Source organism: Podarcis melisellensis (assembly GCF_964234715.1).
Source record: "Podarcis melisellensis genome assembly, chromosome: 13".
Classification (NCBI taxonomy): domain Eukaryota; kingdom Metazoa; phylum Chordata; class Lepidosauria; order Squamata; family Lacertidae; genus Podarcis; species Podarcis melisellensis.
The window spans coordinates 51216421-51232743 of record NC_138545.1 but is presented as its reverse complement, the minus strand read 5'-3'; the positions used below and the strand labels follow the sequence as shown (position 1 = coordinate 51232743).

The 16323-nt window shown below is 45.0% G+C and overlaps 1 protein-coding gene across 3 annotated transcripts in view; it reads left to right on the top strand.

Annotated features, from left to right (window-relative positions):
* Positions 1 to 1985: 1985 nt before the first annotated feature.
* Positions 1986 to 16323, top strand: part of TMEM245 (transmembrane protein 245) — a 58522-nt gene continuing 44184 nt past the window's right edge. For 2 of the 3 annotated variants that reach the window (XM_081883943.1, XM_081883942.1), the window contains exons 1-3: positions 2066 to 2626; positions 14239 to 14356; positions 16113 to 16214. In XM_081883943.1, the coding sequence (XP_081740069.1) occupies positions 2081 to 2626; positions 14239 to 14356; positions 16113 to 16214 (766 nt within the window). In that variant the 5' untranslated portion in view covers positions 2066 to 2080. Of the gene's footprint in view, positions 2627 to 14238; positions 14357 to 16112; positions 16215 to 16323 lie in introns of all 3 variants that reach the window. The other variant, XM_081883944.1, reaches the window with a different exon arrangement.

Here is a 16323-nt window from a genome sequence, read left to right as displayed (position 1 = left end):
TTACTCCAGGTGTGGTCTGACCAAGGCAGAATAGAGTTGTACTATTACTTCCCTTGATCTGGACACTTCCGTTGATACAACTTCAAAAGCAGTAGCCGTTTTTGCTGCTGCATCACACTGTTGTCTCATGTTAAGCTTGTGGTCCACCAAGACCCTTAGATTTATTTCACATGCACTACTAGCACTCCAAGTGTCTCCCATTTTATATTTATGCAGCTGGTTATTCCTGTCTTAAGTGTAGAACCTTACACTTACTAAAATTCATTTTGTTACTTTCAGTAGGGACAAATGTAAAGTGTACAGATAAACCAAACACAGAAAAAAATGAAAAAATATTAAGGTGCCAGGCTACACAAAGTGTTCAAAAGACCTGGCTGGAACAGAAAGCTATTCATGTGGCTCTAGAAAGATCCCAAGCGTACACTAGGTTGGCCTTTCTGGGCCAGCTGTTCCATAAAAGCCCTCTCCCTGGTTATTGCCCATCTTACTTCTTTAATCAATGTTCTTTAAACCTTAGGGTTAATCCAAGGATGGAGTCTGTGAGTTGGGTCTCTTGCTCAAGCTACTAAGGTGCAAACATTAAGCATTGCAATATACACGGGTCCAGCTGGTGGCAGCAGCAATCTCTGGTAAGACCTCCCAAATCAACTGAGCAAGTTGCAATAGTATTTACAATAACTGAACAGATTGCAGTAGTCTGACCAGCAGCTGTTAACAGAAAGGATGTGTACCTACAATTTTGCCCATGGTATGATTATTTTCCACCTAGTCATTTTGATACGTTGGCACCCTATTTGCAAATTTTAACAACTCCAAAATACTGACGTGCTTTCACTTACGCATTATTAAATATACTGCCTTCGGCTGTACTTGAGGGTCGATTTCAAAAATTTCCACTGGAAAAACATTGATGCCCATGTGGAGATGGCAGAATTAAATCAGTAGCTCATGTGCTGCTAGCTTGCTCTCTTTATAAAGATTTGAGGAGTAAGGTTATTACCCCTCTACTACTACCCATACTCAACCATTGCTGTGTCCTAGCAGATTAAGATAACCAGGTGACAGCAAATACTGATGTCAGATATCCGTCAGTAGAGCATAAGACTCTTAAACTCAGGGTCCTGGGTTGGAGTCCCATGTTGAGCAAAGGATTCCTTGGTTGGACTAAATGAACCTCTTGGGTCCTTCCAATTTTCTATGAATTTGTTTTTTAAAAAGCAACTTATTTTTAAAAAAGGCTTCCCGCACAGCTATCTGCACGCATGCTCTGCCTGTACGTAATTGGCATAATAAAAGCAACAAATCAGAAGGTGGGGACAAGCACAAAAGGGAATGCCTATTGGTGTGAAATGGAAGTGAGAGCTGGACCATAAAGCAGGCTGATCGCCGAAGAATTGATGCTTTTTAATTATGGTGCTGGAGGAGACTCTTGAGAGTCCCATGGACTGCAAGAAGATCAAACCTCTCCATTCTTAAGGAAATCAGCCCTGAGTGCTCACTGGAAGGACAGATCCTGAAGCTGAGGCTCCAGTACTTTGGCCACCTCATGAGAAGGGAAGACTCCCCGGAAAAGACCCTGATGTTGGGAAAGATGGAGGGCACAAGGAGAAGTGGACGACGGAGGACGAGATGGTGGGACAGTGTTCTCGAAGCTACAAACATCAGCCTGACCAAACTGCGGGAGGCAGTGGAAGACAGAGGTGCCTGGCGTTCTCTGGTCCAGGGGGTCACGAAGAGTCGGACACGACTAAACGACTAAACAACAACAACATTGGTGTGAATGGGAACCCAGGCTCCCCTGCTAAGACTGCATTTCCCATGCCACAACCTGGGAGAATGAGAACTACATCTCCCAGCATCCCCCGCGGGCTCCAGCCAAAGCCACGCCCTAAGAAAAAGAACTACATCTCCCAGCACGCACTGCAGGCTCCAGCCGAAATCACGACCCGGGAAAAGAAAAAGAAGAGCATCTCCCATCGCCTAAGGGGAAAGGAAAACACTACAGCCCCCAGCATCCTCCGCGGCCCCTTCCTCTGAGGCGGCCCCTCAGCCGCGGTCCGGCGTCGCCGGCGCCTTGCCCATGGCCGAGAGCGGGGACGGCGGCGGCGGCCCGCCGAGCCCGGAGCCCGCGGCGAGCCCCGGCCCTCCCGGCCGGCCGCCCCCTGCGCTGCCGCTGCCGCGCCTGGAGAAGCCCCTGCGGCAGGCCTTCTACAACACGGGCGCGCTGGTGCTGGCGGGGCTGTGCTGCGGCGCGGCGGTGCTGGTCTACTTCATCCTGGAGGCCTTCCTGCGGCCGCTGCTGTGGGCCGCGCTGTGCGGCACCTTCCTGCACCCCTTCAAGAGCTCCCTGACGGCGCTGGGCCGGGCCTGGCTGCGCCGCCTGCGCCGCTCCGGGGCGCCCGTGCTGCCCGCCGCGCTGCTGCTGCCGCTCTGCTTCGCCAACGCCGCCGCCGAGGCGCTGGGCCGCCAGCTGCTCCGCCGGAGGAGGCTCCTGGTGCTGCTGGGCGCCGGCGGGCCCGCGCTCTACGGCTGCTACGCGCTCGGGGCCTCGCTCGGGGTCCGCGCCGCCCTCGCCCAGGCCGCCCGGGTCATCGGCGCCGGGCTGGACTGCTTCAGCAGCCTCTGGGTGAGTGGCGCCTGCGGGAAAAGAGAGCCTCCGGGGCATGCGCAGAGCGCGGGGGTCCAAGGGGGGCCGGCCGCACCGGGCGCAACATCGGGGGGTTAGGGTTAGGGGGCGCAAATTACTTGCCTTGCCCCGGGTGCTGACAACCCACGCCACGCCACTGCGTGGGTCGCATCCCAGGTCGGGTTCCCCCAGCCCTTTAATCGCGCCCGCCCACACACGTGCACTCCCTCGGTTGGGACAAGAGGATGCGGCTTCCCGCAAAGTGGTTTTGGGTTGCCCTTTGGTGGACTGGGTTACGCCAGGAAGAAAGGAGAGGGGAAGCTGATTTAAGTTTCCCATTGAGAATGCTTCACACCTACACGGTGGTGCAAAACTGACCACTAAAGCAGATTAGGTAAAGGGACCCCTGACCATTAGGTCCAGTCGTGGCCGACTCAAGATCAAGGTGAGGGCAGCAAAGTGCCAATAGGCAACAGGTCCAGAAGAAGAGATCTCAGTAACAACTCACATTTTAGGTGCCCAATTTCCAGTGGTTGCTTGTCCTGCAGTTAGCTCACATGAACTGTAAAAGGTAAAGGGACCCCTGAAGTCGTGACCGACTCTGGGGTTGCGGCGCTCATCTCGCTTTACTGGCCAAGGGAGCCGGCGTACAGCTTCTGGGTCATGCGGCTAGCATGACTAAGCCACTTCTGGTGAACCAGAGCAGCTCACTGACATGACATTTACCTTCCCGCCAGAGCGGTACCTATTTATCTACTTGCACTTTGACGTGCTTTCGAACTGCTAGGTTGGCAGGAGCAGGGACCGAGCAACGGGAGCTCACCCCGTCGCGGGGATTCAAACCGCCTGATCGGCAAGTCCTAGGCTCTGTGGTTTAACCCACAGTGCCACCCGCGTCCCTCTAAACCAGATTACTTTGCAGCAAATAGGCTGCACACGCCCACCCCTGGTTAGTACAAGAGAATGTGGCTTTGGCAGGGTGGGCTGATTTAAACTAGCAAGAAGAAAGAGCATAAAGCTGGTTTAAGTTTTCCGTTTTTAAACACCTTTACACCTAAACTGTGACCGCTAAACCAGATTAATTCACAACAAAGCTAGTATTATTTACATGATTTCATCTTTCCAGGCTTTACATCACTTCTCATACTGTATATACATTTCACATGCTTTCCTTGTTTACCTAGAAAGCATGTGTCTTTGAACTATTAGGCTGTGCGGTTATCAGGAATCTAGGAACTTGAACACTGGATAATTTTGTCTTCTTTCCTGTGTTGCTCTTTTTGTTTCACTCAGCCTTGGCCCAACCCTACCCCTAACTCAAAATTAAGCAGCAAACAAGAATTAAACACTCATGTTCGATAAGTAGGGTGCTTAGATGACAAAAACCTGGGCTCCTTGAGCTTTAATGGATGTGGAAAAGGGAATTTCAGCAGATGTACCTTTCATGCTCTTATGATAGATCACAGCACAATTTGATAGTTAACTGAAAAGGTGTGACAGAAGGGCTTGGGATAAACATAGAATATGTAAACTGTACCCTGAATGATGAATTGCAGTCACTGGAACATATCTAAGATAATTTCAAGAAGGTGCAGATCCCAGGAAAGATTGACTTACAGTAGTGTGCACAGGGGTTTAATTGAGTGTTGGCTCTGCACTGGAACCTGTCCAGTTTCAGCACCTAGGAGATGTGACATAATGGGGAATTTTGTGGGGGATCTCCCACATCTTGAATATTTAATCGCAGCCACTTGGAACTGCGCCCACAGAGAGGTTAGAGGATGCAGCTTCTAGGAAAGCTTGAATCCTAGCAATAGGGCTTCCTTTGAGCTGGGGCTACATTCTGGAACTTGCCTTTAACACTAGAGATCAACCTGGAAGAGGTCATCTAAAACAAGTGTGCCTCTAAGTATGTGCAGAATGCAGCATCTACATTGTTCTTTTGATCCCCTTCCACCACAAAAGCAACCCTCTCTCTTCTGCCCTTTGTCTCCAGACTCCCATTGAGTTTTACTTTCCTTCTAACTCAGATCTTGATTTTTTCAGTCTGATATCTACTCCCTGGGTTCTATTGAAACTACACTCACAAAAACTCTATTCTGCCCTCATTCTTTACCTTTATGCTGTCTTTGATACAGTTTATCACTCTCCTGCTTGGTTCCTTTTATGCCTTGGTCTAGGTTTCTGTGGTTCTGTCTTGACATGGTTCTTTTCCCTATCAGTTTAGGCTGAGGTCCTAACCTCACTTATCTGGAAGTAAACCCCACTTAATTCAGTAGGACTTAACACATGGTAAGAATGGAGCTGTTAATCATTCTTTCACGGTTTTATTATTTTTTTCAATTTATATACCACTCTTTATCAAAAGATCTCAGGGTGGTGTACAACATTAGAAACACAATACATCAGTGCATAGTAAAAAGCATACCGACAGACAGATTAATAGTAAAATAATCACACTTTCACAGACCGTAGATTATTTAATAGCCATAGGCCTAGGTAAAGAGGACTGTTTTTGCCTGGTGTCCAAAGACATGTAATGATGGTGCCAGGTGAGCCTCTTTGGGGAAAGCATTTCAGAGTCACGTAGTCACCACAGAAAAGGCTCATCCTTGTTTTTCTCTCTCTGCTGAAGTCACTTGGGATTTGTTTTTGGCCCTCAGCACACTATTTCTGGTTGATGGTATCAACACTCACTGCTTTCTGTGCCACATATGGATGACCTCCAGCCTTACCTTTCTACTCCTGAACTGTCTCCCTTTCTTCAGTCCTGCATCTCCAGCTGACTCTCTGATCATCACATGCTTTTTGGTCATTTCAGTATGCCCAAAGCCAAACTTTTAATCTCCCTTCCCAAGTCCTACTCCCTCTTACGCTCGTTTATCCATTGACAAAGTTACAATCTACTCTGATGAACAGTCATGAACAGCTTTATGGCTGAGTCCTCCTTGTTTCTTGTGTTCAGTCTGTTACCAAGTAGGGCTGTGCAATAAATTGCCATATTGTTGAATACTGGTATAGAAATAACATCATGATAAGGTTTCAACAAGGCCATATACTGGTGAACCAGAGGTGGAGACTTGACAACTTCCCAGGGGGTAGGTTGGCAGAAGGTTGGCGGTTTGAATCCCCACAATAGGGTGAGCTCCTGTTCCTCTGTCCCAGCTCCTGCCAACCTAGCAGTTTGAAAGCACACCAAAAAAAGTGCAAGTAGATAAATAGGTACTGCTCCGGCAGGAAGGTAAATGGCGTTTCCGTGCGCTGCTCTGGTTTTGGTGTTTCGTTGCGCCAGAAGCGGCTTAGTCATGCTGGCCACATGACCCAGAAAAACTGTCTGCAGACAAACGCCTGCTCTCTCAGCCTGCAAAGCAAGATGAGCGCCACAAACCCAGAGTCATCTGCGACTGGACTTAACTGTCTGGGGTCCTTTACCTTTATCTTTTTGCTTGCTTGCCCTCCCTCTTTCTCTTTGATAAAAAGGGAGAGATTGATGGCTTTTGGGGGGACCGTTCTGTGGGGGAGGTGGAATGGTGTGGAGAAGATTTAGCTGGCTGCCTTATGCTGAAATTATAGCTTGGGTACTATGTGAGAATGATGGGGAGGGTGTTTTTCGGTAAGCAGTGAAAGCAAATGCGTGTGTACTCACAAGTAAGCCCTGCTGAATTCAATGGGGCTTACTCCCAGGAAAGTAGAAGTAAGTTTAGTTGAACTCAGTAGGGCTTATGCATGCATAGATTCCATTTAGACCTCGTGAGTGGGGAAGCAGATGCTACTTGCCTAGTAAATCACTTAAACTACTCTTAAATTAGTTGAAAATATTTTAAATATATGGAAGTTTATTTAATATTTTTATTAAATCTACTACTTCCTTACATTTTAAGGCCTTCCATGGGGAGGTACAGCAAGGCCCTCTGCTGCTGCGGGGAAGCACGGCACACCCTCCACCGCTGCAGGGAGGTTCGGTGAGACCCTCTGCCATTGCAGGGAGGTGCCACGGGGCAGGCCATGGGGAGGCCCAGCAAGGCCCTCCACCACCACAGATATATATCATGATATATCAAGATATTGTGATGTTTAGCTGTTGATATATCATGATCCTGAAAACCAGGTATTGACCAAGTCATGCTGCTGCTTCCTTTTTCTCTTGCAAAAAAATGACTCTTCCTCTGTAGACTGCTTGGACTACTGCAATATTCTCTCTGGTCTTGGTTCCCCCGCAACTAACAGATGCCCCTCTCTTGTCATTTTGATGCTGTGAGCCTCTCCTTAAACCCTACACTGACTTCCAGTCTTTGCCCTTCAGAGCCGTCCATGGCCCTTCCTCCTAATCCTTCTGCTGTTGCATTCTGAGGCACCCCTCCCTGTATCCTTTTCTCCAGCTTTGCCATCTTCAGCCACCTGGAGGTCTGCTACCTCAAAGAGCTCACTCCTTTATTGTCCCATAAGCTTAGAACTGCCTCCCTGTATACCAACATCATGCTATTTTATTTACATCTCAAATCCCTTCTCAAACCCCACTTTTCTGTGAAGACTGGCTCAGTCCCTAGTATTATTATAATTATTATTAATAATAATAATTAATAATAATTTATTATTTATACCCCACCAATCCGGCTGGCTTCCCCAGCCACTCTGGGCGGCTTCCCACAAAACATTAAAAATACATTTAAACAACAGTCATTATACTTCCCTAAACTTCCTGTGCCCTTCTGTAACTGGCAGTGCAATCCTGTGTAAGTCTAGACAGAACTTAAATGGCTCTTGCTCCCAGGTAAACATGGGCAGGATTGCAGCTTGAAACACTAGCTCTTTATCCTGTTGTTTCACCGTACTGTACTTCTTCTCCCTTTCTCTGTAGTTTTCTCTGTGTTGAATTTAGGTTATAGGTTCCTTGGGGCAGGGCCCTGTCTTTGAAGCACTATGCTCACTGTGGGCACTATACAAAGAATAATTGCTTACTCTGAGAGTAAGTCAGGAAATGCAGTGTCTAGGAGAACGTGGATCCTTTTCAGAAATGAACAACTGGGCACCATGTCTCAGGGCTGTCGCTCCCACGTCAGAAGAGGCGGAGGATCCTGAGCCTTCTCTTGCTAGAGCTGACGCATTACGCAGAATGAGGTGGTAGAATGAAGTGATATATTTTTGTACCACTTGAGAGTGAAGATTTAATTTGCTCCATGCTTGTAGTAAACAAACATGTGAAGGAGAAGAGGTTGCTAAAGCTTGCTTGGTGTGTTACTTTACTATATTCAGGGAGCCTCTTACACCGGTGAATATATCATAACACAACCCTCCACCCCCAATCTACATTCTAAACTAATAAAGTGGAAAATCCCTCTTCATTCTGTGCAACATGTAGATCATAACTTACTGTGTCATACGGCATAAGATCACTGCTCAATTCACACAGCCCTGAAATAAAGACTTGTAGATATGTGTACTGTTTCAGTACATGCTCTTTTGCACATGTAAAATATCTGTTTCTTAAGGGGTACAAACATTTTACAACAACATGCAGTTTGTTTTTTTGTAATATATGTCTGTCTTGTAATTAGAGGTCATTGTAAACCTAAAGTTATGAAGCATGCTGAAGAGTGAAATCTTTTAAGCATTTGCTCTTTGCATTCTTGGTATTTGGCATTCTTGGGGGGGGCATTCTTGTCACTAGTGACATATGGCAGGTCCTGTTAATGTTTCTATTGGTTCTACCATCAGGAAGGATTAGAGCATGTGTTAGTGTCATATTGCTGTGCTTAGTATTTTTATAGTCTTTTATATTGATGAAGTCCTTTGTTGCTTTCACTGCCTTTTCTTAGTTAGCATGATACATTTTGGGAATTGTAACAGGAACTTTTGTGAGAGTTCCTGAAGACTCTGTGGCATTAATTTCACTCCCTTATGTTGTTTCAAAATGAATAGCGATCACTAGCAAAACAGTACTTGGGTTTTGGTTCTTCAGAATGCCTACTTGTTCCCATTAAACTAGAAAACATAGGGGAGCACAGTAAAAAAAAGTTGAATCCAATATGTAATACTGGATTATATTTAGGTCCAGTCGTGGCCGACTCTGGGGTTGTGGCGCTCATCTCGCTTTATTGGCCGAGGGAGCCGGCGTACAGCTTTCAGGTCATGTGGCCAGCATGACTAAGCCGCTTCTGGTGAACTGGAGCAGCACACAGAAACGCCGTTTACCTTCCCGCCAGAGCGGTACCTATTTATCTACTTGCACTTTGACGTGCTTTTGAACTGCTAGGTTGGCAGGAGAAGGGACAGAGCAATGGGAGCTCACCCCGTCACGGGGATTCGAACCGCCGACCTTCTGATCGGCAAGTCCTAGGTGTTGGAGATAAGCAGTGTCCAGTGCACAGCGGAATGATGAAAAGTACGTGCCAACATACTCTATATTGCTTTATTTACAGTTCAAAGCTGGTAAGTTACAGAAAAACATTTTCCCTCTGCCGGAGCAGAGAAAGCGTCATCTCTCCTCTAAGGCACGGAGAGAATCACAAACTGAAACTGCAAAGAACAGTGAAAAACAGGAAACCAGTGTACGTCATATCCAGTCTCCTATTCCCGTGGGAAAACCTCCAACAGTACAGACTCTGTGGAATATAAACACCTGTCTCGTGACAAGCACTTCGCTGCACAGAGAAGAAAGCAGAAACCAACATCCTCCCCCTTTCTGTGAACATCTCTGGGCAGCGTGTTCGTACAATATCAGTACAAACCCAACTTCTGCACATAGGTACAGTGTTGATCCCTTGATACAATCTTGGACAATACATCAGCAGGAATTTCATTACCTGGCATATAGGACACCGTTACGAGTCCCTTCTGAATACGTTCCCTAGCATGTTGCACCTTCAATTGCAAGTGCTTCGTGCTTTGCTTACAACCTTCAGAATTCAGCAAAGCCAAACATGCTTTGTTGTCCTGGTAAACCTGGATTGGACATTTGACAGGAATTTTCATGTCTTTGCACAATTGTAACAACCATTCACAATCCTTAAGTGAATAAGACAGTGCATTCAGTTCAGCTTCACAAGAACTTAAGCTAACTGTTGTTTGCTTCTTGCATGACCAATCAAATAGACCCTGATTGTACTTATAGCAAACTCCAGACGTACTTTTCCTGTCTGTAGTGTCACTTCCAAAACTTGCATCTGCAAATATCTCAAGACCACCAGACTTCTGATTGTTAAATCTCAGTCTGTAATGCATAGTGCCTTTCAAATACCGCGCTATGCGTTTCAGAGCTTTCCAATCCTTAACAGTAGGATTGTTGACTTGTCTACTTAGCAAATTACAGCTAACAGCAATGTCTGGTCTTGAACATCTGGCAATGAAGTTTAGCTTGCCCAGCACACTTCTGTACAGTGTAGTGTCAGAAAATGCTTCTTCAGTGTCATCTACCTGATAACCTGTTACCATCGGTGTGTCCACAGGGTTAGCATCCATCAGGTTTAGTTTGCTTAACACATCAGCAATTTTCCGTGACTGGTGTACTAGAATGTTACCATCTTGATCTCTCTCTATTTCCAGAGATAGGTAGTTGTTTACCTCACCAAGATCTTTCATGTCAAAGTGCTCTTTCAGTTGAGCTAGGGCGTTATTGTACATTGTGACATCTTTCCAAAAGAATAAAAGATCATCAACATAAAACAAACAATACAGTTTCTTTTGCCCCTCCTCTTTGACAAACACACATGGATCAGCTTTCCCTTGCTGAAAACCTAGAGAAAACAATACTTCAGTGAGTTTTGTGTGCCAACACCGTGCACTTTGTTTGAGACCATAAAGGGACTTTTTCAGAGCACAAACAAATCCCTGTTTTACCTGTACGCCATCAGGTGGAAGCATATAAAGTGATTCACCTAGAGATCCGTACAGAAAAGCTGTATTCACATCATGGTGACTAATGTGTAGATTTTCCTCTGCAGCTAGCTTGAGCATAAGCCTAATGCTCTCATACCTCACTGTGGGTGAGTAGGTCTCGTGATAGTCTTCACCTGGTACCTGAGCAAAACCTCTGGCTACCAACCTGGCTTTGTGTCTGACTATCTTGCCATTTTGATCAGTCTTCGCTTTGAAGACCCATTTGCTTCCAAGCAATTTCATTCCTGGAACTACTGAAACAAGTTCCCATGTTTTGTTCCTTTCCAAGGAATCAAGCTCAGCCTTCATGGCATTTAACCATGGCTCAGCTTCCTTTGAATCCAAATCCTGGATTTCTTGGAAACTTGAAGGTTCAAAAACCTTCTTGGAGCTTTTAACAGCTGTTACTGCAATCTTAGCAAACTCATCAGCAAATCTCTTTGGAGGTCTGCCTTTTGTGGCTCTCTGTGACCTACGAATTAGCCTTAAGTCTTCAATACTCTCCTCTTCCTTCTTAGGAGAAAAGTGACCTATTGTGAACAATGGTTCCTCCAATTCTTGATCAGAGCTTTCAGAGGGTCGCATAGAGGCTTTCGCACTCTTGAAATCCTCTGAATCATCTGATTCAGTTTCAGACTCAGAATCAGAACCTTCATCAGTGGGTGTGGGTTGTTGCGGTTGCTTTTGACTATCCTCAGTCTCATCACTGTCATCAGGATAACATTGGAAAATTCCCACATTCTCCCCCCACTTGGCATTGTACTCAACACTTCTTGTGAGCTTAATTTCCTTAGAGTCAGTCATCATTATTCTGTAAGACCCTTTCTGATAACCTAGAAAGATACCATGCAATCCACGCTTGTCTAACTTGGAGTTTTGTGGTGAGTGAACCCACATGTCAGAACCAAAAATTTTCATGTGTTTGATGTATGGCTTCTTGCCAAACATCTTCTCATAGGGGGTACAACCAATCGCTGAAGATAACCTGCGATTATAACTGTAAGTGAAACATGAGAGAGCTTCGGCCCAATAACTCTCTGGAAGATTTGCATCATGCAGCAAGGTTTTTAACCCTTGAAGCAATGTCTGATTTGCTCGTTCCGCAAGTCCATTCTGCCATGGCGAGCGAGGACTAGACAAATCGTGTTGAATTCCTTTCTCAGCCAGAAAAGCTTCAAACTGCTGAGAAGTGAATTCTCCCCCCCGGTCAGTGAAAAGAATCTTTATCTTCTTACCATGCACATTTCCCAACCAAGCACAGAATTCCTTGAACCTAGGAAAAGCCTCTGATTTCTGCTTGAGATTGTACACAAAAATATACCTGGAAAATGCATCAATGAGAACCATGAAGTACCTATTTGCACCCAAAGAGGGTGCTAGTGGTCCAACCAAATCAGCATGAATAATTTGGTATGGTTCTGTAGCTTGCCTACTAGACACCTTACCTTTCGCAGCCATTTTCACCTTGTTTGCTGCGCATGCCTTGCACTTCATGTGGTACCTGCAGGGTTTAATAGTCATACCTTCAACCAAGGCAGGCATTTTAGATACTGCCTCAAAATGCAAATGACCAAATTTTCGATGAAAATCGTGAATACATTCTGCATGCAAACTTTTGTTAGAACCTGCAATGCAACAAGTGACATCCTGCACAACATCATCATAATACAAAACAAACAAACGACCAACAAATTCAGCATACAATTGATAATCATTTTTCTTGGTGATGATGCATCTATTGTTTTTAAAGGAAACGTCAATTTTCTTCTCAATCAGCTGTCCAACGCTGAGCAGATTATGTTTCGCATCCGGCACATAAAGCACATCCTGTATCGATAAGTCCAAACTGTGAAGAACAACAGTTCCGTAGCCTTTACTGGGGATAGTGTGGTCATCCGCCTGGTGAATTGCACCTTCCTGCGGTGTAAAAGACACGAACAGTCTCTTATCGTTGCACATGTGATGCGTTGCAGCTGAATCAACAACGAAGAAAGATCTAGACGTCTTCTGGACCTCTGCAACCTTTGGAGCGTAGCGTGAGACCATTGCCTTGTGCTGCGTTGTCCTGGACACCGGACCTTTGCCTTTGCTCTGGCCTTTTCCACGCGATGAGCTTTCGCTGCGCTGCTCTGTCTTGGCCCTGGGATATTTGCATTCCTTCTTCATATGGCCTAGACGTCCACACGAGTAGCATTTCACTGCCTTCAAAGCTTTGGCGCCATCTGGTGGTTCCACTGCACTATGGGATGACGTCTGTGAAGTCTCCCCATTTCCCATGCAGCTATCACCCCGCCGATCTGCTTCATTCTGAATCATGGCAGTATCACAAGCTACTGTGAGTTGAGCATTTGGCTGATCAGTGGTATGAAATTCCCCACTTGCTTCATCCAGCCTTCTGCAGCTAGCCATCATGACTCTGGCATTTGCCTCTTGCGTCATCTATGCTGCTTTAAATCAGACTGCTTTATACATGCTGCGTCTGTGTACAGCTGCTTCAATCCAAAAGCAAAATCAAAACAGCCTCTGCCTATGAGCCTGTGCCGCTCTTCTGTTTATTTGCTTTGCTTATCTGCAGCTGCTTCAAACTGCATTCCAAAAGCAAGTTCAAAAGCGAAAGTCCCCAAGTGCTTTCTCTATGTTGCCCTTTAATTCTTGCTGCGTCACATCTGCAGCTGCTGTGAAACAACAGCATTTGTAAAAGTTACTTTCGATTTCCCCCAGCATAGGAAATTTTTTCTTTTAGCCTTTTGCCTGTGCCACGGCAAAACCGGCTATTAAAAGTTCAAAGTCCAGCCATAAAGCCATTAATTAGAAGCTGGCAGGCTGCCCGGAGCAGTAGCACATACCTTCATCAATCATTTTGACGCGCAGAGCAGATACCGTGCGTTCCGTCTCTCTGCCGCTGTTCCGATGCTTTGCCGGCACTTCGTTTCTTTGCTCCTTTGTTCCTTTGCCAGGAGCCCGACTTCTGGAGTCCATTCTCAAAACACTGCGTTTTTCTGGGCCCGGAACCAAATGTTGGAGATAAGCAGTGTCCAGTGCACAGCGGAATGATGAAAAGTACGTGCCAACATACTCTATATTGCTTTATTTACAGTTCAAAGCTGGTAAGTTACAGAAAAACATTTTCCCTCTGCCGGAGCAGAGAAAGCGTCATCTCTCCTCTAAGGCACGGAGAGAATCACAAACTGAAACTGCAAAGAACAGTGAAAAACAGGAAACCAGTGTACGTCATATCCAGTCTCCTATTCCCGTGGGAAAACCTCCAACAGTACAGACTCTGTGGAATGTAAACACCTGTCTCGTGACAAGCACTTCGCTGCACAGAGAAGAAAGCAGAAACCAACACTAGGCTCTGTGGTTTAACCCACAGCACCATCCGCGTCCCTGCCTCTAAATAGTTCCATCCTTATTTCACATGTCATGATATATCACAATGTTGTAAACCATATATCACCCAGCCCTATTGTATGGGACAGCTCATCATTTAAAACCACAGAATATCTTTTCCTTTCCATTATAGGCAAAATCTTGTTGTACCTTGATTTTTAAAAGAAGAGACAAGGCTGCTAGGGACTTTAAAAATCTATTTGGATTGAAGGAAGCCCATTTTTATTTTTATTTTTAATGTAATCTGTTTTTATTCTGCTTAATAATTAAAGTTGCCAGTTGGGCAGCTAACTTGGGTTTCCCAGGGATGAGTACTGATAGCTGTTTTATTCCCTTTTCCTGTTAAGATATGGACCTTGATAGCAGGCTATTTATTGACTGTATTATTCAAGTGGAACCCAAGCACTGAACGTTACTTGAGAACAATCTCTGTTCCTGTCTGGATTCTACTGCTCTTTCATTTGGGTGAGTAACCTCATAAAAATATTTATTTCATTTATTTGTTGTTTTCAGGACTTGGCTATAAAGTATTTCTACAGATGTCTGAAAGAGATGTCAAGCTTGTACCAACAATACTTTGCATTCAATTAAGTGTGATAATGATTCAGTTACTGGCTGTAGGTGAAGAGGACCAATCATTATATGCTTACCTTCTATTTTGCATACTGAGAATTCAACACCAACCCTTCCTCACAGTTGACATTTAAGGCCCCAAGCAACACTTAAACCAATTTTCAGTGAAGCAGACAAAAGACCTCCCATTTCAAATATGTTATAGAATGCCTTGAATTAAAACTTAATTAAAATAAATAGGGTTTATTCACAAATATGCACTAGTAAACCGATTCATGCTGGCCTTGCAAATTGGGGTTATAAATTAAGATTTGGTCATGGTTTTGCATTGTATCTGAACCATGCCTGGAATCCATTTGTAATGGGAAACCATGGTTTCATTCTGTGAATGAATCTGCCGGAACCTCAGGGTTCCATGCTCCCATCTTCTTTTTCTTGTGCTAGAGGAGGAGTTCAAAAGGTCCCACTTCCACTTGCAAACTAACCACAGTTCCCTGTGACATCTAAACTCAGCAAGCTGGTTTGTTGAAACTACAGTTAGTGAGAATAAGTGAGGATCAAACCATGGTTCAGATCCAGATCTCACTAACCAAGGGAGAATTATTGGGCTGTCTTTGTTTTTGTTTTCATTATATGATTTTTGTTTTTTTATGTTGTGAACTGCCCTGAGATCTACAGGTATAGCTAGGGTAGTGTACACATTTAATAAACAAACAAACAATAGTTCAACCACAAATTTCTATGCTTAATTTGTGGTAAAACTGGAAGCTTTCACTCTGCTCTGATATGTGAAAGAAGAGGGAGGAATGTGAGAGCCCAAGGCCAGCCAGATTCTGTGGACCTACAACTTCTAGACAGCATGGCCAGTGGTCAGTGGAAGTCCTAGTCCAGAAATATCTAAAAGGTCATGGGTTAGCTACTTCTAATTTAGTAGTGTAGCCTTCTTAGACTTTACCGACTGGTGGGGTCTGCGTTGCTCCTGAACGGGAGGAAGGAAGTCAAATGACACCGAGATTGATTCAGAGAAAGAGTTTATTCTGCTCTCTGGATAGCAGAAGGCACTTGCGTGGTCAGCTCACAGCAAGTCCAAAGAAATGAGAAATTTCATGCAGTATATATATCCTCCAGGCACCCTCTTCCCCCTTCCCCAGGAATCCAACCACATCAGCTTATACACGTAAGTTGACATCCATGACCATAAACAGATATTCCTGTTCTGGTACTCTTGACCATAAAAGGTTGTTCCTGTTCCTATACTCTTATCTTGGGGCAGGAGGTCACCAACTCTAAGAACACTCCTGAAAATGTGGATTTTGGGTCCCGTTTCAGACTGACTGCACAGAAACCCATTCCTTCAGTAGGAAATGATGGTTTTCCTTATATGAACCGCCCAGAGTGTGGTTGTTTTATTACAGTTCTTGTTGTCTCCTTTGGAAATAATACTTGTGTTTTCAGAAGTAGTATTATCAGAGTAAATATATCCAGTCAAAATGTAGTCTTTTCATTTCATCTATAATAAGGTTTTTGCAAATACCTGTCAGGTAGCGAAGGTCCTACCTGATCGTTCTGTTCATTCCATTTACTAGTTTATGCATATTATTTAGTAAAAAATATGTCGATTTTATTCATAGGACCTCCTTTTTTTCAGCTTCTGCAGCAGGTTCTTGGAAGATTCCAGTGTTTTTGGTTATAGTTGTCTTAATGACTGTGGGTATGTTGCACGAGCACCCGAGTGGGAAAGAGTCTTCAGGTGAGAAACTCTATTTTTCTTGTAGTTCCATAGTAGAGATAGCTAAGCTATGGCCCTTCAGATGTGTTGGACTATAGCTCCATCAGCCCCAGCCAGCATGACCAATAAT